Raw genomic sequence first — 23,601 nt, 5'->3', positions numbered from 1 at the left:
TTGTAAATATTTGAGTATTTTTATATTGACAAATAAAATCAAGAAAACAGTAAGTGTTATGTGATAAGGGTAAGGCATATGGACTAAAACCTTCTGGGCAGGTCTAGCCTCACCTCCCCATAGCTCTAGTGCAGCTGTCCCTAATGTCCCTGCCTGCTTGTGCCAGAGGGAGGATAGTCCAGGCTCCAGTGTTTTCCCACAGTGGTAGCTCTGGGGCTGGGAACCAGACCAGGGCCCCAGCCTCCTGGGAGCCAGCTTTGGCTTCTGGTCAGAGGGAGAAGTTAGGGCATTGGGACAAGGCGGGAGAGGAGGGGCCTGGCTTCCCAGAACTATGGGGAGAGGGAAGTGGGAGTGAGGGGCTAAAGGAGGGGGACTTCCTAGAAAGAGCTTAAGGTTGTATAGACTAGCTTATGTGAGGATGGGGCTCCCAATTAGCCTAGGGGAAGAAAGGTAGTTACTTCCAGAAGACTTGCAGCCTTCTTCCTACCCTCCAGGAATTTAGTCTTGAATGCTCCGGCTATATGGAACATGGAACTTTCCCCGCCGCCCCCCCAAGTGTGCACCAAGCCACTAACCTATGCAAGGAATGGGTACAGGGAGGGCCCAGATACTTGTAAGGAAGGGAAGACCTACCCTGGATTCTGTAATTCGTGCCCACAGCTGGAGGCAGTCGTGAAATGGACTTCCTTCATTTGACTGGTCTGGAGGGCCTGCAGTGGCTGAAAGGGGCTGCTGCCCTGTGTCCTTAGCTTTAGGAAGGGGCTGTGATGGCCGACTTCTGGGTATGCTAAGCTTTCAGCTTGGTCATTAACCTCAGCCCCCAGGATGTTTTGATATATGAAGATCGATACAGTAAACTCCGCTCCCACTGGGGCTGGGTGGTTTGGCACAACCTAAGGCTCTGTTCTTGCCTTTGGGGCATATGTGCTCCTAGTGGCAAAGGTGGTGGCCACCTGCCTCCCACGGGTTTTCAGGAAATGGTCAGGAGGCGCGAGAGCAGGGAAGGGGAAGCGAGGTCACTGGGCCTGGGGTGGTGCCGAGAAATGGGGCGGACCTTGGGGCGCGCCCGGCGACTCCCCGCCCTAGGAAAACCAGTGGGACTCAGGGAACCGTGGAGGGCTGGGCTCTGGCGGGCGGCCGATCCGCCCACTGCGTCCCCACAGCCTACAAGGCTGGCGGCCCCGGGCGGCCCGCCTGCAGTCCAGATCTAGTGATGCAGCGCAGCACCCTCGGCACTCCGCTTAGCCTAGGGCGCCCTCGCGTGGCGGTCTCGGAGCACCGTGCAGCACCACAAGCCTCGCCCCGCCGCCTCGATTGGTTCCGAAACCAAAGCCCCCGGGGTTGGCCTCCGTGAACTGGCGCCGCCGCCGTGCGGACTGATCCCAGGCCCTGGCTCTAGAGCTGCCGCGTCGGCCCCGCCCTCCCCCCCAACGCCGGCCACGCCGCGGCCGCGCGTGCGCACAACAGCCGGGGCGGAGCCAGCTGCGGGGTCAACATGGCGGCGCCGCATCCTTGTGCCGACGGCCCGTGCTGCTCCTGGCCGGGTGCAGCGTCCGGCGTGCAGCAGACGCTGGACGAGATGGACTTCGACAGGGGTGAGACTCCCGGCTCTCTCCAGGTCGCTGGACAAGGAGATGGGAGAGAAGCGGGGCCCTGAGGGCCGCAGTGGGCGTGATGGGCGTGTGGGCGGACGGTGGGCTCACAGCCCCCGCATCACTGAGAACCCGCCAGGGACCTCGCACGAGCCCGGCCACTAGAAACTTGGTCTCGGGTCTAGGTTGGGAAGCCGAGAGCCTGGTTTCAGTAAATTTTCCAAGTGGTGGAGCGGGGCCCGGCCCCTCAGCTGGTGCGCCCCGGGGAGGCTCGGGCCCGCGCGGGCGGTTGGGCGTGGGTGTGTGGGGGTGTATAGGGGGAGGAGTGTCAGAAAGCAGAATCTGCAGCCGGGGTACTGCAGCCACCCCGAGGGCATGGAGCTTCAGAGGGGGTGCTGCGCTGCCAAGGGAACTAACGTGCTGACCGATGTGAGCCGTGATGTGGCAGGCCATGTATGCTTTAGATATGGCCAAGCTGGCCCTCCACGCCGGTGGTGATATCTCTTAGCTTTGGGGCCCGGAGAGGTAACTCCTTTACCCCACACTCTAAGGAGATTATATCGCCTATAAGGAAAATAGTAGAGCTGAAACACAAGTCCGCTCTTCCTCGGAGGCTGTGTACCGTGTGTCAGTGCAGAGGCAGCTTATGCAGTAATAACATTTTCATCAGCCCTGGGTGGATGCTACGGGTTTTTTTTTTGTTTTTTTTTTTGTTTTTTTAAGATTTTAGTTATTTTTATTTTATTTATTTATTTATTTTTAAGATTTTATTTATTTGTCAGAGCGAGCGAGAGCAAGCACAGGCAGACAGAGTGGAAGGCAGAGTCAGACGGAGAAGCAGGCTCCCTGCGGAGCAAGGAGCCCGATCTGGGACTCGATCCCAGGACGCTGGGATCATGACCTGAGCCTAAGGCAGCTGCTTAACCAACTGAGCCACCCAGGCGTCCCAGATTTTAGTTATTTTTATTTGACAGAGAGAGATCACACGTAGGCAGAGAGGCAGGCAGAGAGAGAGGAGGAAGCAGGCTCCCTGCTGAGCAGAGAGCCCCACGCGAGGCTTGATCCCAGGACCCTGGGATCATGACCCGAGCGGAAGGCAGAGGCTTTAACCCACTGAGCCACCCAGGCACCCCGATGCTACGGTTTTATATGCGTTCAGATCTAACTTACTCTTAAGGGGCTCGTGCGCCAGTTCACCTCCCTCGGCGTCGCCAAGCTCTGGGCTCCTGAAGCAATTCGCTTCTGGGCCTTCCTCCTCCCACTGCTGCCCTCCTCCAAAGTTTTCTGCTTCACACAGAAGCCAGAGTAACCTTTTGAAGATATTATATCAGATTATTTCATTGTTTTCAGAATAAGTTCAGATTCCCTTCACGGCTCACACAACTGTGTGATGTTCTTGCTGCCTATTCTACTTCTCTGCCCCCACTTTATTTCTCAGTCTTTTCTTTCCCCACTCACTATGCTTCGGCCACACTGGGCTTATTTTGATTTCTGAGATATGCAGGATCTCTCTCACTTAAAGCCATGGTACTTGCTGTCCCAGCTCCTTGGAATGAACTTCCTGCAGCATTAGGCTAGCTAATGCTTTTCCTTCTGGTCTTGGTTTAAATGTCACCTCCTCAGAGAGAGGGACCCTGGACACTGAATTATGGTTGTTCTCAACTTAGGAGATGGGCAACAACACCCCATTCTAGTAGTTCTCAGTTGGTGGGGGGAGGGTGCAGTTCTGACCCTTAAGGGTCTTTGGCAATGACTAGAAACAATTTCAGGTGTTAAAACTGGGAGGGTGCTACGATCATATAGTAGATAGAGGCCAGGGATGCTGATCTGCAGCCTACAATGCACGGGACAGTTCCTTGTAACAAAGAATTAACTGGCCTGGGCTGTCAGTTTTGCATCTGTTGAGAAAGAAACCTTGCCCTGTTCAAAGTAGGGCCCCTTCCTCTCCAGGTTTCTGTATCACATTGCTTTCATCAAAGCAGTTTTTATAACTGCTTCTTTGTTTGCTTACTCATTATTTATTTCCCACACGAGGGAAAGATCCTTATCATGCCGGCTTTTTTTTTTTTTTTTTCTTCTTCATATCTTGTCTCTGGGTTCATTTTCCCTTTCCCTAAAATATATCCTTTGAAAGTTTTTTCAGTGAGTATGATTCTCCATCTCTCTCTCTCTCTCTTTCTCTTTCAACTGGTAGCTTACTTAGTCAGGTATAAAATTCTAGACTGACAATGTATTTCCCCCCCACTCAGACCTTTGGAAATGTTATTTATCTTCTTTATCTTCTACTGCTGTTAAGAATTTCGCTGGGAGCACTCAGTTGGAAGAGTGAGTGATTCTTGATCTCAGAGTCATTGTGGAGATTACTAAAAAAATAAACTTAAAAAAATCCTGATAATCTGATTATAATTCTTCAGTGACTGGGGCACCTGGGTGGCTCAGTGGGTTAAAGCCTCTGCCTTTGGCTCAGGTCATGATCCCGGTGTCATGGGATTGAGCCCCACATCGGGCTCTCTGCTCATTGGGGAGCCTGCTTCCTCCTCTCCGCCTGCCTCTCTGCCTACTTGTGATCTCTGTCAAATAAATAAAGTTTAAAAAATTTTTAAAAATAATAATTCTTCAGTGACTAATGAGCTTTTCTTTTTGGTAACTCAGATGTTCTCTCAATGCTTGATGTTTGGTCATTTTATCATAGTAGATAGTTTGTTTAATTCTCCTTGGGATTTAATGTGGTTTTCATCTGAGAACCCATGGTTGTCTTCACTTGAGAATAATTCTCAGACGTTATCTCAAGACATTTCCTCTCTCCCATTCTGTCCAATTTCTCTCTTTTCTGTTGTTTGAAACTCTTGTTAGACATATGTTGGTACATTCTGTCTTTCATGTTTCCTTACCTCTCTTTAATATTTTTCTCTTTACCATTCTGCATTCTTGGTGATTTCCAAGTCACTCATTCCCTCCCCGGTGGGTCTGCAGTACTGCCCAACCATCTGTTACTGTTTTATTTCAGTGATTCTATTCTTTTAATTTACTGACTTTAAAAGTAATCTCTACACCCAGCCTGGGGCTCAAACTCATGACTCGGAGATCAAGGGTCACATGCTCTGCTGGCTGAGCCAGCCAGGCACCTCTGCTTTTATTTTAGATCTCTCTGTCCTTTTTTTTCCTCCCTCATGTTCTGTTGATTTGTGGATTGTATTCCTTTTTCTTTGTGAACACATTAAAAATTGTTTTGAAGGGACGCCTGGGTGGCTCAGTTGGTTGGACGACTGCCTTCGGCTCAGGTCATGATCCTGGAGTCCCGGGATCGAGTCCCGCATCAGACTCCCAGCTCCATGGGGAGTCTGCTTCTCTCTCTGACCTTCTCCTCATTCATGCTCTCTCTCACTGTCTCTCTCTCAAGTAAATAAATAAAATCTTTTAAAAAAAAAAATTGTTTTGAAGTCTTTTAGATTGTGCTCTTATGGCTCATTTTGAAGTATGCATTTTTCCATTTGTTGTATTTGCTGACTATCTCATGTGGCGGTGGATTACTTCTTGTTTTGCAGCTTTTAATTTTTGAGCTGGTGGGGTTGCGGGGGATGTCTTCTCTTGTTAGAGATTATCTGCAACAGAGCCACACCTGTGTTGGCCTGTGGAGGTATCCTCATAGACATTTTTTGTTTTTTTTTAAAAGATATTTATTTATTTATTAGAGATAGAGAGAGAGCGCTCACAAGTAGGCAGAGAGGCAGGCAGAAAGGGAGGAAGGGAAGAAGGGAAGCAGGCTCCCTGCTGAGCAGAGAGCCCGATGCAGGAGCCCAGGATCACGACCTGAGCCTAAGGCAGAGGCTTGAACCCACTGAGCCACCCAGGTGCCCCCATAGGACATTTTTTAAAAATTGCTTCTGTGCAGTTCATATAGCATCCACTTGACCTATTTTTATGACAGAGCCTTAGCTTGTGGGTCTTGCTCCCTAAGGCTGTGAATAAATATGTCTCCTTGTACAGTGATGTATGTCAACTCTTTCTCCATAAACCTGGAAAAAATATGCAGTTAATAAAATTTACATGATGGGAAAAATGCAAAAACAAATAAATGTAAATATATATCCCACATCTCCAAGTTGAGTAGGTCATGGTATCTGATTTTTTAGGTTTCTTCTGCCTTTGCTGTCTTCTCACACCTATTGAAATGGTGCCTTTCTCATTTCCTTTAAGTTTCTCTTCAGATGTCATCAGAGATGCCATCCCTGACCACTGCTTGTATCCCTTCTCTGTTTTATTTTTCTTCATAGCACTTAGCACCACCTGACTTATTTCATTTTTTTTTCTTTATCTGTTTCCTTAGTTAGAAAGTAAACTCCAGGGCACCGGGGTGGCTCAGTGGGTTAAAGCCTCTGCCTTCACCTCAGGTCATGATCCCAGGGTCCTGGGATCGAGCCCCGCATTGGGCTCTCTGCTCAGTGGGGAGCCTGCTTCCTCCTATCTCTGCTTGCCTCTCTGCCTACTTTTGATCTTTGTTTGTCAAATAAATAAAATCTTTAGAACAAAAAAAGAGAGAAAAAGAAAATAACATCCAGGGTGCCTGGGTGGCTCAATTGATTAAGCCACTGCCTTTGGCTCAGGTCATAATCCCGGAGTCCGGGGATGGAGTCCCGCATCAGGCTCCCTGCTCCATGGGGAGTCTGCTTCTCCCTCTGACCTTCCCACCTCTCATGCTCTATCTCGCTCTCTCTCTCAAATAAATAATTAAAAAAAAAAGAAAGTAACCAAAGTAACCTCCATGAGACCAGAATTTTGGGGGCAGCCCTGGGAATTGGGGACCTTTAATTCTTGGCTGACCCCTAATTCCCAGAACAGTGCCAGATGCATGATAAGTATGCAGTAAATACTTGCTGAGTGAGTAAAGTGCCTGGGCCTGGCAGCTCGCTTTCTGCTGCTATTCAGAACAGGAAAGTAGAAATTTTTCCAGGCCCCGTTCATGCGTGAGGTGGTACTTCTGCCTCCCAGCTTTGTGTACAGAACTTTGTTGTGTCTCTTCCTGGCCATGCACGTGACCTGCAGCCTTTGCTCCAGACCCTGCCTAGTTGTTTAAGCCAAAGCCTCTAAGGTGTGTGTCCATTTACACAGACTTCCAGGATTCTGCAGGTGGATGCCCTGCTCACCACTTTGGCTATGATTTTCACCTTCTTCTGGCAACTGGCAGTGTCCTTTTCTTGCTTTTGAGTTTGCTTCTATATTCAGACATTTTAAACATTACTTTATTTAATATTTATGTGTTTAAAATGGGAAGAAGGGATTTATGTCTGCACAACCATACTGTCCTGATTCGACAAAGCTCCTGTCTGTCTTGTTCACAACTGTAGCGCCAGCTGCTCGGACAGTCCTTAGCACAGAGATCTCAGTTAAATTTTTTTAAGATTTTATTTTTTTATTGATGGATGGATGGATGGATGGATGGGAGGGACAGAGGGAGAGAGAGAATCTCAAGCTGAGTGCTGAGCCTGACTCTAGGCTCGATCCCAGGACCCTAAGATTGTGACTTCAACCCAAACCAAGAGTCAGGAGCTCAACTAATTGAGCCACCCAGGTGCCCTTCAGCTAATATTTGTTGAATGAATAAATCCCCATTGTATAGATGAGAAAATAGAGGTGATGAGGTAAAGGAAGCACTAAAAGTCTCTAGTCACTTGGCATTATTCAGCACTTCAGTTGTCTTTCCACAGGAATCTGGTCGGCAGCCCTGAATGGAGACCTAGGCCGAGTCAAATATTTCATCCAGAAGGCAACAGACCCTAGCCAGCCCGACTCAGTTGGCTACACTGCTCTGGTGAGTTGGGGAGGGAAACCTGCACTCGGGATACCTGCTCCCCATGCGGAAGGGGTCATGTTGCCTTTAGTTTGCCCTTTCTTCTCTCCGAGCAGGTTTTCAGTTTTAAGCACTGTGTGAACCTTGCTCTTGGTTTGTTTGTTTCTTCCTTAAGTATTAAGTGCTTTATATCCTTTATTTAATTTCATTTACCTAACAATCCTTTGAGGTAGGAATGATCATTATCCCCATTTTCCTGTTGAAGAAACTGATGCTGGAAATGAAGAAGCTTGGCTAGGTCCCATGGCTAACGGAGATAGCCCCTGAGGTCATTGACATCCTTTTGCTCCAGAGCCCATGCTCTCACCTGCCCACCGCCCTTGTCTGCCTGGGCTCTGCCATCTGACCTTGGTCTCTCTTCCCTGCAGCACTATGCCAGCCGCAACGGGCACTATGCTGTATGCCAGTTCCTGCTGGAAAGCGGGGCTAAGTGTAATGCCCAAACCCATGGGGGCGCCACAGCTCTGCACCGGGCCAGCTACTGTGGGCACACCGAAATCGCACGGCTCCTGCTGTCTCACGGGTCCAACCCTAGGTTGGTGGATGACGATGGCATGACAAGTCTGCATAAGGTATGCTGCCCTCCCCAACTTCACGAACTTGGTTGTTGTCATTATAAACATGATAACATGTTTACTGTAGAGAACATGGGGAAAGCAGAAAAGCACTTGTGATGTCATTGCTTACCAATCATCACCTGAGGGTTAATGTGTAACAGGCCAGCATTTCCCCTGTGCATATAAATTCGAATTACATGTACAGCATCATTTTTTTCTTTGCTTTCATAATCTGTTATGAATGCTCTTCCATGAAGTTAGTTTTCTGAAGCTCACACCTACTCACGCCTACCCCTGCAGCCCACTTTCCGTATGGTAGCCAGGGTGATCACTTTAACTTTCTTCTGACCAGAAATTCCTACACGTTGTGAGGAGTTTGAGGATACAGAACAGTGCAGCATGAAAACATTTCCCTTCCACCCTGATCCATGGTACCTCAGTCTTCCAAGACACCCTGCTCAAGGCAGGTTATTGCTTATATATTTTGCATATTTTTGGCATATATCTGTAAATGCATTCTTTTGTGAATTTTAAGAAAAAATTTTAAGTAGTTGACTGCATGATGTACCAGAAGAACCTGTGGCAGATGCTTTTTGCAGTCCACTGAAAATTTGTGCCCACTCTGTCCTTTTAGAGACCTGGCTCTCAGACAGTGCTCTATAATCACACACTACATTCTACTCCCTCTAGCATCTCACATGGCCAGTTCTCAGCCACTAGAAGACAAGACACACCAGTGAGCTTTTTTCCAGGAGGAGAGCGATTAGGAGCCGGTGTTCCTACTCCACACATTCTCCTTGGTCACCTCAGGCAGGACAGATACCTAAAGGTTGGCAGATCCCTGTCAATCAACTTGGACTCCAGAAACACGTTAGCCCAGAAAGGTTGCTTGCTCAGTGACAGCAGCCTTGAAATGTTACCCCCACAAAGATAGAGTTCTTATTTTTATTTATTTTGTACTTCTGACTATTGAATAATACATACTATTTTTTTTTTTTTTTAAGTATGATGGGAATAGGGTTAACACTTTGGTAGAAACACTAGTAGAGATATTTAAGAAATATAGGAAGACTGGATGGCTCAGTCGGTTAAGCATCTGCCTCATGCAGGGTCCAGGATGTCAGGGTCCTGGAATTGAGCCCCACGTCAGACTCCCTGCTCAGCAGGAAGCCTGCTTCTCCCTCTGCCTCTGTTCCTCCTGCTTGTGCACTCGCTCACTCGCTCTCTCTCCCCTATTCCCTCTGACCCCCCCCAAAAAAATTTTTTTTTTTTCCCAACAGGTTTTGTTTTGGTTTTTATATGTCATGATGCCTCTTATGTGAGGCACAGGCACACCTCAGAGATAGGCCGACCACCATAATAAAGCAAGTTGGAGGAGTTTTTTGTTTCCCAGTGCACATAAAAGTTTTATTTATCCTATACTGTAGTCTATTTAGTGTACACTAGCATTACGTTAAAAAAAAATCATTGTTTGTATGTACCTTTTTGAAAATACTTTCTTGCTAAAAAATGCTAACCATCATCAGAACTTAGAGCAAGTTGTAATCTTTTAACTGGTAGAGGGCCTTAGCTCGATGGGGATACCTGCATAGGGTATCAGGGAGGTCAGGGTAGTAGTTGCTGAAGGTTTAAGAAATTGCTGGGGAGGGGCGCCTGGGTGGCTCAGTGGGTTAAGCCGCTGCCTTCGGCTCGGGTCATGATCTCGGGGTCCTGGGATCGAGTCCCACGTCGGGCTCCTTGCTCAGCAGGGAGCCTGCTTCTCTCTCTCTCTGCCTGCCTCTCTGCCTACTTGTGATCTCTCTGTCAAATAACTAACTAACTAAATAAATAAATCTTAAAAAAAAAAAAGAAAAAGAAATTGCTGGGGCACACTGATTCTTACATTAAGATAGCAATGAACTTCGCCACATTGATTGACTCTTCCTTTCTACTTGAGCACTGAAAGGCCATTTTCGGGTTATTAATTGACTTACTTTCAATGTCGAGTTTCTGGGAATAGGGAGCCACGGGGAAGAAAGACTGGGGAACAGGTGCCAGAGCAGCAGTCAGGACACAAGTTTATAAATGAAGTTCGCTGTCTAATATTGGTGCAGCTCCTGGCATCCCAAAATAATTACAGTAGTAGCATCAGTGACCACAGATGACAGATATAATGATGATGATGAAAAAGTTTGAAATAGTTAAGGAGTTCATGAAAACGTGTCCAGATATGAAGTGAGCAAACGCAGTTGGGAAAATGGCACCTACAGACCTGCCCGGTGTGGGCTCGCCACAAACCTTCAGTGTGTAAAAACACAGTGTCTGCACAATGCATTAAAGCAGAGGGCAATAAAATGGGGTGTGCCTGTGTGGAAAATAGTTCTGACACAGGAGCAGAGTGGGACGGTGGTGGCTGGGGCGGTCTGGAGGTGCTGTTGAGCTGGCACATTGTCCCTGAGGTAAGTAGATGAAGCGCAGCAGATGACACTTGCGTCTGTGGGTGACCGCGCTGGGTGGTTTGTTAGGAAGGGCGCCAGCCCGGCTGGATCAGTCAGTAGAGTATGGGGCTTGTGATCTCAGGGTTATAAGTTCAAGCCCACATTGAGTGTGGAAGGCGGGGGGTGGCTATCATTAAACAAAAAGAACAATTACCAAAAAATTTTAAGTAGGTTGATTGATTTGTTAAGAGGTCAGATTTCATCTGAAGTGTTCTTATCACAGTAAGAAGTTGGGTGGGAGGGTATTTCAAGGACCAAATTAATTTTTAGGAAGCCAGATGTGACTATTTCACAGACCGAGGATTTGTAGATATATTACACTTGTGTGCATTCATGGGAAGATCTCAGCGTTTCCCTCCTCCAGTTTCCTTCTTTCTTTCTTTCTTTTTTTTTTTTTTTTTAAGTTAAGCCATCTCTGTGTCCAGCGTGAGGCTCAAACTCACCCCTCCGAGATCAGGACTTCATGTTCTTCCAACTGAACAGCCACATGTCCCTATCTTCATCCCCTTGTCTTTTATCCTAAGGCCAGTTTCTTGACCCATCACGGTGACACTCCAGAGCCTTACATGTCACACTATCTCTGTCCAGATGCCTCTCCCCTCCTAGTTTTCACCTGGCTTGTTGCTGTCCTTTCTGGATCTCAGCTTCTGTATCACACCCGCAGAGGGCCTCCCTGTTCTCAGGCATGGGTGGCTTCCCCAACAGCACAAAAGCACCCTGCTCTTGACTTCTTAGAGCTTTTCTCTCTCTTGAGATTCTGTATGAGCTCTTTCTTCTGAGAGATAGCGAAGACTTGATCTTGTTCACTGCGGTGGCTCCAGCTCTCAGCACAGGTGCCCAGTGAATATTCGCTGAGTGAACAACTAGATGTCATTTTATTTTCTTTTAAGATCCTTGCTAGCTGGGGCGCCTGGGTGGCTCAGTGGGTTAAAGCCTATGCCTTCGGCTCAGGTCATGATCCCAGGGTCCTGGGATCGAGCCCCATGTCGGGCTCTCTGCTCAGCAGGGAGCCTGCTTCCTCCTCTCTCTCTCTGCCTGCCTTTCTGCCTACTTGTGATCTCTGTCAAATAAATAAAATCTTAAAAAAAAAAAAAAAAAAAAAAAAAGATCTTGCTAGCTGAAGAGGCAGATAGCTGCTTTCTCAATGGGCCACACTGGTGTTGCTGGGATGGTATAAGTCCCCTGGAGGGTGTGTACCAGCAGGACACTGCGCACCTGGTGCTGGCAGGTCTTACAACCTGAGGCCTTCTTGCAGTCTCCAACCCTTTCGTTCAGGGGATGCAGATGTGGGAGGAGTTACGAATTCTTTCTTTTTTAAAAAAATAAGCTACTTTGGAACGTTGGTACCTTTTATTGTACAAAATTCTTTGGACTGCATCTTGCGTCTCCCCAGAATGCACCCCAGAACTGCTCACAACATACCACTGCCTGAATTGAGGCGACAAAACTGGGAACCTTATGTCTGTACTCATTAAGAGGACTGGCTAAATATCTGGATTCAAATTTGAGGTGGTATTTGCTACTAATACTAATTTTGACACCTCTTAGAAACTCCCGTGGTGCATCAGTCTGACTGTTGAGAGGGAATAGAGTGGTGTAACACAGTTGTTAAGAGTCGAGACGTGGCAGTCAGACAGACCTGGTTTAGGATCCCCAGGCTGCCACACAAGCTCTGTGACATTGGCCAAGTCACTTACCGTGTATGAACTTCAGTTTCTTCATCTGTAAAATGGGAATGATGGTAGTTCCTACCTCTCATGGTTATTATGGAAGTTATATAAGCTAATTTGTGTAAATCACCTTAATCTTTTCTGGAGAAGGTAGGTTAAAAATTGACATCCAAGTTGGGATAGTGTATTTCAAAGGAAGAGGAGAAAGCCAAGTACCTGAACCCATTTTTCTGTGCTCATCTGCACACTCCTGGAGAGCAGAGGCTGTGTCTGGTATATCTTGTGCCTACAGTACCCAGCTAATAGAGGACTGAACATTTATAAAAGATATTTAGAGATCCAAGTTTCTATATTTGTTTTTGTTTGTTTAAAGATTTTATTTTCAAGTTATCTCTGCACCCAGCATGGGGCTCAAACTCACAATCCCAAGACCAAGAGTCACATGCTCCATCAACTGAGCTGGCCAGACGCCTGTCTATATTTATTTTTAATGTGCAAACCTGGACAGAGAAGAATGGCTGCGGAGCAGAGAACACAAGAAAGAAAAACTCAAGCTAACTGCCAGGAAAAGCACTAGATAATTCCACCAATCTTTATGCAAGTTGTTGGACTTTGGTAGGAATTAGGGGAAATCTATTTATTTTTTATTTTTTTAATATTTTATTTATTTAGTATTTTATTATTTTGAGAGAGAGAACACAAGCAGGGGGAGAGGCGGAGGGAGAAGGAGACTCCCCGTCAAGCCAGGACCCGGAGATCATGACCCGAGCCTAAGGCAGACACTCAGCCATCTGAGCCACCCAGGTGCCCCGGAATTAGGGGAAATCTACTTAGATAGCCAGTGTCTTCCATTTCCACAAGACCTGTTTTAGGACCAAGAGATTCTCCGAAGTGGAGCAAGAAAAGGCAGGGCCCAGTGGGATTATGGCTTTTGAATCTGGCATCTTTCTCCACAGGCTGCTGAGAAGGGTCATATGGACATTTGCTCCCTGCTCTTGGAACACAGCCCAACCCTCAAGGCTGTCCGGGATCGGAAGGCGCGCCTAGCATGTGACCTGCTGCCCTGCGACAGTGACCTGTGGGACCTGCTGGCCACCTGAGCCGCCACCTTTCTGTCTTGGGCTGCCATTCAAGAGGACCCAGACTAGCACTCCTACCCCCTGTCTTGGTGTGCATCCGTGCTGCAGGGTGGGACGTTGAGGCCCGAAGAGCCCCATTCTGGCCGCTGTGGGAGCGAGGGAGTAGTTGTGGGGCTGCAGGTGCTTAAGCCTGGACAGATGATCATACTCTAAATTAACTCATGTGGAAACATCTATCTGTTTGGAAAAATAAAACTGTATCCTTACCTCATCCCATGCACAAAAATAAACTTCAAGTAGATTAAAGACCTAAATATAAAAACAGAACTATCTAAGTATTAGAAGAAACTGGGGGACATCCGACAAAAGCTGCTTTTTAGCTGAGTGCCCTTGGGAAAGGTCACTTTGCCCATCTGCCCCTGGTTCCTCATCTGTGGTGAGGATGGTTGTAACAGGGACTGCCCCAGAGGCCTTGTGGAGGTTAGATGAGCAAGTAGATAGAGGGCCCCAGACTATGTCAGAGCACCCAATTCTACTTTCTTCGATTTTAACAACCTGAGAGAATGAGTGCTTTTGCTTTGTTGTGCGTTGCTAGTGGCCACCTACCTTCTCTGAACTTTCTGTCCATACATGTGGCCTGTTTAAAGATTTTCTTCTTTTTATTGATTCATAGGGATTATATATTCTGGATATTAATATTTATATATGTGTATATGAATATATTTTTGTGTGTGTGTGTTTATATATATGTTTTTCTTTCTACCATCACTTTGTTGGTGTCTCTTCATGGAAATTGGTACACCCACCATAGACAGGAGTTTGGCAATTTCTCTTAAAATTTAGGTGAGTAGGGCCAATAATTTGATTTCTCTGTAGCTACCTAGAGAAATGTCCACATGTACAAAGATAGTTATTTACAGAGACATCTACGGAGTTGTGCATTAGAGCATGTGCTGTAATGTAAGGAAGAAAGGAGGTAAGCTAAGTGCTCCCAGCTAGGGAAATGATTAAATTCTGGTACAGGAGTCATTGGAGTACTGTGTAGACTAACACGGAAAGGGTCCTGAGTTGCAGTCACAGTATGATGCCTCTTAAAACAGGTCTATGGAAACCTGCATGTACATGCACACGATTACAGGGAACAAGTCAGGAAGGTGTGTTACGCCGGTACCTGTGGTGGCCCTGGGTCTGCTGTGGTGAGAGGGGTTTGTCAGGAGCCTCTTGAGCTTTATTTGTTACATTTGGGTTTTTTACAAGGAGTGATTTTTTTGTTAAGAATTAATACCAGTTAATTTCCTGTGGAAGAAACTAGTTTTCTGGTAAGAATTTCAGATGAACCCTGTTGGTACAAAATGCCCTTGGCCTTGAATGTTGAAGAAGAGGAGTTGTAGTTGGCAGACTCGGGAGTCCAGAGCTGTCTTTTTTTTCTTATTTACCCTCACTCTAGTCTAGGTAACTTTCCCTCTTCATGACCACATAACCAATGGTAAGAAAGCATCTTTGACCAAAAACCCCTAACACATAAGGACTGAATTTCTTTTAAAAGCTCTGGATTCCCTAAGTCTCAAAACTTGGATGTATTTACTGAGAAGCCAGCTGTGGGTGGAACCATTCCCAGCCCTTCAGGGCCTGGGCTGGCCTTGACCTGTAGTTCTCTCCCTCCCTCTCCTTCTGGTCATCCCTGGTCATGCAGCTCCAGGTCTGGAGTCTTACTATCAGGTTTCCTTTCAAAGGTCAGGACAGAATTCAGGGCATAGCTGGGTGAAGGGCATGCTGGGCATCTTAAATGAGGAAGTTTGGTGGCTTGCGACAGCTTGTTTTGTGACTAGATTAACATTCCGTACTTGGACCCAGAGCCAATCTCAGTCCAGCTTCTCTGTGGGATGGCATGTTCCCTGCCCAGGAGAGCACCGGGAAGGGGACCTGCATGTGTGGGGCATGGAAGGCTTTTCAAGGGGCGGGAGGTACTGATGACAGGCTGGACTTGTCGCCTGGCCAGGGTGTAGTTTAATACGCTGGCTCTCGGAGTGGTGCAGGAGAAGCGAGGGGCGCCAGGGGACGGAATTCGGCAGGAGTATGGAGGGCAGCCTTGAAGCTGTCTGGGAGCGGGGAAGCTGCTTGAAGCCTGATTTCCTCCGGTAGGTGCCATGCAGATTCCTCACGCAGAGGTCAGCCTCTTGGCCTTTCCTTCCCAAGGTCTTTCAGAGTCTCAGGCGCTGAGACCTGTGGCAACATGGACGCTCACATTCGACATTTTTCTAGTGGCCCAGGCACCCCCCGGTTACATTTGTTGGTCGAACTGATGAGCAGGTGTAGAGGATAGCACAGGTGCAGAAGAGTGGGTGTCCGAGGGTGCACCTGACTCAGCCCAGGGCGGCTCCTGCCTTCAGCGGGCTGCACGCCCACACTGGTATTTTGGTCCGTGTTACAGAACCACTGAGCTATCTGGCCCAGACACGAGCCCCTAGTTGGCCCTGCCCCCAGGAGACTGCTCTCTATAAAAGGGCTGAGCAGCTCAGCACCTCTCACTGGGGGCGTGAAGAGCAGGGGGGACCATGGATATCATCAGCATCCAGCAGTTGGTAAGGACATGCAGCAGGCAGTGGGAGGCAGGTCATGGTCTAGACGTCCCCAGGCCAGCCCAGCAGAATGAGGAGGTCCTGCGGGAGGCAGGCAGGTGGCTGCGTCCTGGGGTCAGAGCATAGGGTCAAGAGCGGAAACATGCAGTTGTTTTTTGCTGTGTCCGTCCCGTTCTGCGAGGCAGTGAGAGATGGAAGCAATGGGAAGATACCAGGTGATGGTTGTGGACATGACGACCCTCGAGTTGACTCTTGCCCTGGATTGGGTGGTGGGGAGGAGGGGGATGGAACAGGAAATCACAGGCTACTTCAGAAGACAGGAGCGTGGCTGCAGAGTGGGTTTAGCTCTGCCGCTGTGATAGCTGTTGCTCTGGAAATGGTCCAGAGGGTCTGGCTACTTTGGTCGGGGAGGAAGAAGGGTGCTCTTGAGTTCCCCGGGAGTGAGAGAAACGGTCACATTGGTGACACTTTGGGGTGTCTGTTTTGGTGACGTGGGGCCCGGGAGTCACACTGGCCTGCAAGCCCCACCATGGTGGGCCAGGGCCTCAGCCAACCCTGCCTGGTACAGCTGCTCCTGAGAGGCAGGTTGCCAGCATGTACTATAGAAAAGAACGTAGTTTGTCTTCCGTGGCTGGAAGCCCTAGGCTCTGCTATCCTATCATTTCTAGCCTTTTCCCTCTCCTCTAGCGTGCTTGTTCCTCAGTGCTCCCCAGCTCCTGAACCCCTGGTAGAGGCAGGAAGGAAGAACAGGTTCTGCCCGATTTCCTCCTCCCAGCCCTTTGAGCAAGGTGCTAGTTTTACCCCATTGACCTGACGAAGAGACAGAGATTTGAACACAGGAATTCAGCATTTTACCCAGGAGGCATCTCTGTCCCGCTGAGCTCAGGGTCAGGTGGCAGTATGGCGTGATCTGGTAGGAATGTAAGGACAACAGCCCAGGAGGGAGGCTGAGGTGTCACCTATACTGAGCGTACCTGGACACAAGCCCAGCAGTATAAATAGATGTGGTGTCATGCCCCCGACCCTGTGTCCTGCTGACAGGACAAGATAGGCGGTAGTTATCCTCCTGGGCCCCGGGCAGCACTACAGTGGGTGAGAGCCAAGAGCCACAGGCATCAGGGGGCATGCCAGCAGAGCGCCAGGAAGCTTTGCAAAGGCTCAGGCCACTCTGACATCCACAACACTAATCTCTGGGTCAGCTCTTGTCAGGACCCCTGTACTGCACAGCTGTGTTTTCTAAAGCTTCCTCATTTTTCTGAGTCTTTATTCTTATCCTGCTCCTACAGGTATGTGGAGACAGGGTTGGAAGTAAAGTGTTGGGATGTGGACATGGAGTTCCTGATCCTGGAGGCGGGCCCGGGGCCTGGAGGCCCAGAGCCCAAGAGGCCGTGGCCCGGGAGCAGTGGAAACTGGACGAAGAGAAGAAGAAGAAAGTGAGCAGTGGTGGGGATGGGAGGCGGTGGATGCCGACCCTGGGCGGACAGGCTCTGAGCAGTGAGGACCTCAGGTGGCTGGGTCCTCTTGTAGGTGGGAGAGACAAGGGCCGGACCCACCAGGAGCCTGCCCCCGAGGCTTTGGTGCCCCCGTGGCTAACTGCTGGCCTGCTCTTATGCCCCAGCTTGAGAGATTTAACAGCTCCAGACTCAATCTGGAGACTCTGACGGACTTGGAAAACTTGGTTCAAAGACGAAGAGAAAAGCGACTGAAACGCAGAGTCCCCCCCAGGGCACCTGAGTCCATGGTTAAGGTGAGTGACAAGTCAGGGCCACATGGAGGGGTCAACACCTGGGGCTTGAGTTTGTGAGGAAATCTGCTTTGTGTCCCCAAGGGAGGGCTTGGGGAAGAGTGGATGCTGTCAGGGCCTGCTCAGCTGGAGGCTCTGTTCTGGAGGCCCCACAGCCCTTGTGACTGCTTGCTGGGGACCACACACACACAGTGGCTTAGACAACAGAAATTTATTCTCCCAGTTCTGGAGACTGGAACTCTGAGATCAAAGTGATGGCAGGGTCGGTTCCTTCTGAGGACTCTGGGGGAGAATCTGTCCCCACCAGTCTTCTAGCTTTAGGTGCTTGGTGGCGGGCTTCAGTGTTCTTCAGCTTGTGGGTGCATTGCCCCGATCTCTATTTGAGCTCATATGGCACTGTCACGGTGCATGCTGTGTCCACTTGTCTGCTTTCATTAAGGACACCAGTCATACTGGATTAGGGTTCCCTTTACTCCAGTGTGACTTCATTTTAATTACAGCCATGATGACCTTATTTCCAAATAAGCCCACATTCTGAGGTCCTGGGGTTGGGACTTCAACAAACTGGGGGCGGGGGAGGTGGGGTGGAGAACGGCAACCCATGATGGGGACAATAGATGCCGCGCCAGCCCGAATCGGCCGGGGGGGTAGGGGGTGGTTAAGAATTATGGTTTGTACCAGCCGCAGACCAAATGTAGTCCTCGGCTGGCTCTCAGGAGCTGCTTGGCTCGAGTGGTGAGGTGACGGTGCCCCAGAGCCTGCGGTTTGAGAAAGGGATTTGGTCTTGTCCTCGAACGTACCCAGCCGCAGCCACAGGCCCAGCCGGAGTCTGTGGACCTGGAGATGTTCCTGAAGGCAGCTGCAGAGAACCAGGAGGCCTTGATTGACAAGTACCTGACAGATGGAGGGGACCCCAATGCCCATGACAAGGTAGTAAGTGGGGGGGAACTCGGACTGCAGTGTCTGAGCTGCAGGGGTGCCACCGTTTGCATGTTCATCTCGGCCTGGGAAACAGCTGGGCTTTCCTATTCTGCAGCCCTAACCTGCGGTGCCTCCTGAGTTGGGAATGGTGGGGCCCTGGGTGCGAGCAGGGAGGGGGCAGATGCGTGTTCGGGGAACATAGTGCTGGGAATAGGACCCAGGAAGGGTCTGCAGGGGGCAGCCGTGCTCTCTTGCCCATCTCCCCCCACAGCTGCACCGCACAGCCTTGCACTGGGCCTGTCTGAAGGGTCACGGCCAGCTGGTGAACAAGCTGCTGGAGGCAGGTGCCGCTGTGGACGCTCGAGACTTGGTGAGAAGCAGGGAGGGCCCATCCTTACAGCAGGGGCCCTGTCCCTCACCCTAGCACGCCCGTGCATGGATACTTTGATCTTGTAGCTGGACAGGACACCCGTGTTCTGGGCCTGCCGTGGAGGACACCTGGATGTCCTCAAACAGCTGCTTAACCAGGGAGCCCAGGTCAACGCCCGGGACAAGGTGAGGGGTATGCGTCTGGGGGTTGGCCTCATCCTGGGAAAGAGAGCGCATGGTCCCTCCACCCCAGGGGTGACACGGATTCTCACCCCCCAGATTTGGAGCACCCCCCTGCACGTGGCCGTGCGCACGCGACACTGTGACTGCCTGGAGCATCTCATTGCGTGTGGCGCCCACATCGATGCCCAGGACAAGGCAGGCGCTTGCTGTTTGGTTTGGGTCTGCTCCACCAGGGGGCCTGAGCTCCAGGGTGCTCCCGTGGACTGTACTGTGCAGGGGGTGAGGGTGGGGGTGTCAGGAGGATGACCCCGCCCTTTTCTGGCAGGAAGGGGACACAGGTCTGCACGAGGCAGTGCGGCTCGGCCACTACAAGGCCATGAAGGTGCTGCTGCTCTATGGAGCCCAGCTGGGTGTGCGGAACGCGGTAGGAGCCTGAACCCGGCCCCTTGGTCTGCAGAGGGTGGGGCCTCTGAAGAAAGGGCTGACTGACCCAGGGTCCTTGTTCCCAGGCTTCAGTGACCCCAGCGGAGCTGGCACGAGACTGGCAGCGGGGCATCCGGGAAGCACTGCAGGCCCATGCGGGCCACCCTCGCACTCGGTCCTAGCCAAGTGCAGCCTCCAGGGTCACTTCTCAGCCACCATTCCACCTCACCCTCCCCTCCCCTCCTCATGCCCTCACTGTGATCCACACCCCTCTGGGGTCGTCCCCTCAGCCCTCAGGCCAGCAGTGCCCAGCAGGGGACAAGGCTGGCCTCCCTGGTTCTCCACCAGGCTGCACACAAAACGGCTGAGGCAGGGGACCTCAGAGAAGCAGGACACAGCGCAGGTCCAGTTGAGGAACAGTGGAGGAGAGTGGCGGTCCAGGTTGGAGCAAAACTGGAGTCCTGAGCCTTGAGCTGCCCAGGGTCAGGCACTCGGTGTCCTCCGATCCTCTCTCCACAAGAGCTGGTTTCCCACCCGGTGGGGCTTCAGGACGCAGCTGCCATCCAGGCCACACCGCTATGGCATGCTTCCACAGCTGACCAAGGCCCTCCTGGCAGGGGTTTCTCAGGGACTCCATTCCTGTCAGCAGCAACCCTGACAGGAGGTGGAGTGGCTCTAGCCTGCTCTGGCTGTAGGGCTTCTGGAGTTGGGTCTGGCCATCAGGAGCAGGTGCCCAACAGGGTTAGGCGCCCCTGCAGGCCCCATCTGCTACCAGCCCGGTTGCCTCAGAAGCCCTACAGCTGAGCAGCTAGAGCTCATGTTTGTTTTAGGGAAACCTCGTGCCTATGGTCTGAAGGCCTTGGTCAGCCTGCCTGCTGCCCTCTAGTTGGCCCGCTGACAGCGCTCCTTGTAGAGGTGAAATGCCTGGGAGCTGGGGATTGCTTGTGGCCCACCCAACTCTTGGGGTGGCGGCCCGTAACCCTACTTTGCCTTGGGCATCACCTAGCACTAGAACTTGAGCTCTGGCCTGGACAGCAGTGACACCTGCTTAGCTTCCCCCCACCGCTGGGACAGGACACTGAGGCGCTAGTGGCTCAGCCCCAGAGGGGAAGCAGAGGAGAGCAAGGAGCACACCTGCTTCCCCCTCTCTGCTGAGTGATGGCAGAGTTAGGACCCAGACTCACCCCAGTTCTCCTCAAGGTTCTTTCCTTACTGCCTTTTCTGTTTCACTCACACTGGTGTAGACCCATACCGCTGGCAGGGCTGGGTCCCGAAGTGGCAGAAAGTGAATCTTAAGGAACTCTGCCCTAAATGGAGAACCGCAGGCTGAGGGACCGGCTTTAGATGCAAGGTCAGCCTCCTTCCCATATGTAAAGTACCCATATGAACATCCATTTTGCAGCAGTTCCTTCCAGTCTAACACTGGCGGCCTTCTTGGGCCAAGCACAAGGCTATTCTGACTATGTGAAAAAGCGACTACAGCTCCGACCCTGCACAGAACTGTGGTGACCGTTCCCCCGGGTGCTGGAGCCATAAGAGAAACAGGTTCAAATTCCTAGAGAAGACATCGCCCCATCTAGAAGATGGGAACCCTTACATGACAGACAAAAACACCTTTTTATACACTTCAGTATTTTTTGTTCATTAAACTGTTGACTATCCATCACAGCCTAGTTGTCTGTTTGGGGGAGGGGATGGGGGCAGCAGGTCATTAGGCCCAGGGCCTGGTCTTCCCCAGAAGCAAAGCTCAACCTGTGAACCACACTGGCCTGACAGCAAGATAGGCCCGCAAATGCCTAGTGGGGAGTGCAGGCACTTGGCTCTGTGCTCAAGACATCTCTCCACTCAGTGATGGGCTAGTTCAAAGAGCAGCGGTTCTCAGCCTTGGCTGCTCCTCACAATCACAAGGGAAGGTGTTTAAAGCCCTAATGTGCAAGCTAATTCAGTCAGTCTCTAGGGGTGGGACCCAGGTATAATTATCATGCAGAGGACATACTTAGGAAATCCTTGGGAATGTAAAAAAACACCTAGAATAATGGAATTTGGCAAGATCTCAGGATAGAAGAGAAACCTACAAAGACCTATTTCTATGTATTAGCAATGACTACATGAACACAAAAGAGCACAATACACTTAAAGTGGCCTTTAAAAACACTTAGAAGTAACTCTAACACTTAAGGACTTGTATGTTGAAAACTACAACACACTGATAAATGAAGTTAATGAAGACTTAAATAAATGAGACCTTGTTTGTGGATTGGAAGATGAGATCTAGTAAAGCGGTCTATTTGTCAAATTGATGCACAGGTTTAATGCAGCTCCAACCAAATAACCCAGCAAGATTGTTTTGTAAATTTAGTTAGTAAGATGGTTTAAAAACTCATAGCTACGGGGTGCCTGGGTAGCTCAGCTGGTTAAGCATCCAACTCTTGAATTTGGCTCAGGTCATGATCTCAAGGGTCCTGGGATCAAGCCCCACATCAGGCTCTCCTGCTCAGTGGGGAGCCTGCTTCTGCCTTTCCCTCTCCCTCTGCCCCGCCCTGTGCTTTCTCACTCTAACTCAAATAAATAAAATTAAAAAAAATAAAAACTCATAGCTAAAACAATTTTGAAAAATAAAGTGGTAGGAGCCAGTCTACCCAATTTCAAGACATAACTAAGAGCTCCAGCAATTGGGGCACCTGGATGGCTCGGTGGGTTAAATGTCTGCCTTTGGATCAGGTCCTGATCCTGGAGTCTGGGGACTGAGCCCCACACTGGGCTCCCTGCTCAGTGGGCAGTCTGCTTCTCCCTCTCCCTCTCCGCTCCTTCCCCTGCTCAGTCACTCTCTCAAATTTTTTTTAAAAGATTATTTATTCGAGAGAGGATATTTGCACAAGCAGGGGAAGGGCAGAAGAAGAGGGAGAAGCAGGCTCCTTGCTGAGCAGGGAGCCCGATGCAGGGCTCCACCCCAGGACCCTGAGATCAAGACCCAAGCTGAAGGCAAATGCCCAACCAACTGAGCCATCCAGGTGGCCTCAAATAAGTAAAATCTTAAAAAAAAAAAAAAAAAAGAAAGCTACAGTAATCAAGACAACGTGATATTGATGGACAGACACAGATCAATGGAACAAAACAGACAACCCAGAAACAGACACAAATATGCCAACTGATTTTTGACAAAGGTGTCAAATTCAATAGTGGAAAGCCTTTGCAACAAATGGTGCTGGAGCAACCAGATGTCCATAGGCTTAGAAAAAAAAAAAGACAAAAAACCTTGACCTAAATCTTATACAAAAATTAAAAAACCCTCAAAAATTAGCACAAAGAGGGACACCTGGGTGGCTCTGTTGGTTAAGTGGCTGCCTTCGGCTCAGGTCATGATCCCAGCGTCCTGGGATCAGTCCCACATCAGGCTCCTTGCTCAGCAGGGAGCCTGCTTCTCCCTCTGCCTCTGCCTGTGCTCACTCTCTCTGACAAATAAATAAATAAAATCTTTTTAAAAAAATTAGCAAAGATAAAGCATAAAACTATACAAATTTGGGGAGAAAAAAAACCTAGGAGACAATCTTTGGGACCTAGAGTAGGTAAAGAATTCTTAGACATGATACCAAAAGCATAATCGGTAAAAGAAAACTGGTAAACTGGACTTCATCAAAATTAACAACTTTTGGGAGACCTGGGTGGCTCAGCTGGTTAAGCAACTGCCTTTGGCTCAGGTCATGATCCTGGAGTCCTGGGATTGAGTCCCATACCGGGCTCCCTACTCAGCGGGGAGTCTGGTTCTCCCTCTAACTCTACCCACTCCCATGTTCTCTCACTCTCAAATAAATAAAATCTTTTTTAAAAATTAACAACTTTTGCTATATAAAAGATCCTGTTATAGGATGAAAAAGAAAGAAAAGCTATAGACTGAGAGAAAATATTTGCAAGCCAAAAACCCAACAAAGGACTATATAAAGAACTCTCAAAAGACTATATAAAGAACTCTCAAAACAACAGTAAAAGACCATACAATCCAACCAGAAATGGGTGAAAAACAATAGTTATTTCACACAAGCAGCATATGAAAAGATCTCCATCAGCCCTTATGTTAATACAACTGGAAACCACAATGAGATCTCACTATACACCTACCAGAATGGCTAAAAATAAACGATGACAACATCAAATGCTGGTG

General features: G+C 49.4%; 2 protein-coding genes across 3 annotated transcripts; both read left to right on the top strand.

Annotated features, from left to right (window-relative positions):
* Window positions 1-1,450: 1,450 nt before the first annotated feature.
* Window positions 1,451-17,228, top strand: ANKRD39 (ankyrin repeat domain 39). Of its 2 annotated transcripts, XR_009344833.1 has the most exons (5): window positions 1,451-1,595; window positions 7,298-7,401; window positions 7,809-8,012; window positions 13,101-13,312; window positions 17,089-17,228. XR_009344833.1 is itself a non-coding variant. In XM_059134671.1 (4 exons), the coding sequence occupies exons 1-4, from the start codon at window positions 1,496-1,498 to the stop codon at window positions 13,242-13,244; spliced, it is 552 nt and encodes a 183-aa protein (XP_058990654.1). In that variant the 5' UTR covers window positions 1,451-1,495; the 3' UTR covers window positions 13,245-13,550. The 2 variants fall into 2 exon arrangements, 1 of the variants encoding a protein (XP_058990654.1); XM_059134671.1 differs by lacking the exon at window positions 17,089-17,228 and having other exon boundaries at window positions 13,101-13,550.
* On the top strand, window positions 15,719-21,105 carry ANKRD23 (ankyrin repeat domain 23). Its single transcript, XM_059134670.1, has 9 exons — window positions 15,719-15,805; window positions 17,089-17,235; window positions 17,421-17,549; window positions 18,351-18,476; window positions 18,739-18,837; window positions 18,924-19,022; window positions 19,116-19,214; window positions 19,345-19,443; window positions 19,529-21,105. Exons 1-9 carry the CDS (start codon window positions 15,779-15,781, stop codon window positions 19,622-19,624), a joined length of 921 nt encoding a protein of 306 aa, XP_058990653.1. The 5' UTR covers window positions 15,719-15,778; the 3' UTR covers window positions 19,625-21,105.
* Window positions 21,106-23,601: the final 2,496 nt, after the last annotated feature.

The sequence above is a fragment of the Mustela lutreola genome, chromosome 9, assembly GCF_030435805.1.
Source record: "Mustela lutreola isolate mMusLut2 chromosome 9, mMusLut2.pri, whole genome shotgun sequence".
NCBI lineage: Eukaryota > Metazoa > Chordata > Mammalia > Carnivora > Mustelidae > Mustela > Mustela lutreola.
The sequence above is the reverse complement of the archived record's forward strand: the minus strand, read 5'-3'. Positions and strand labels throughout refer to the sequence as shown.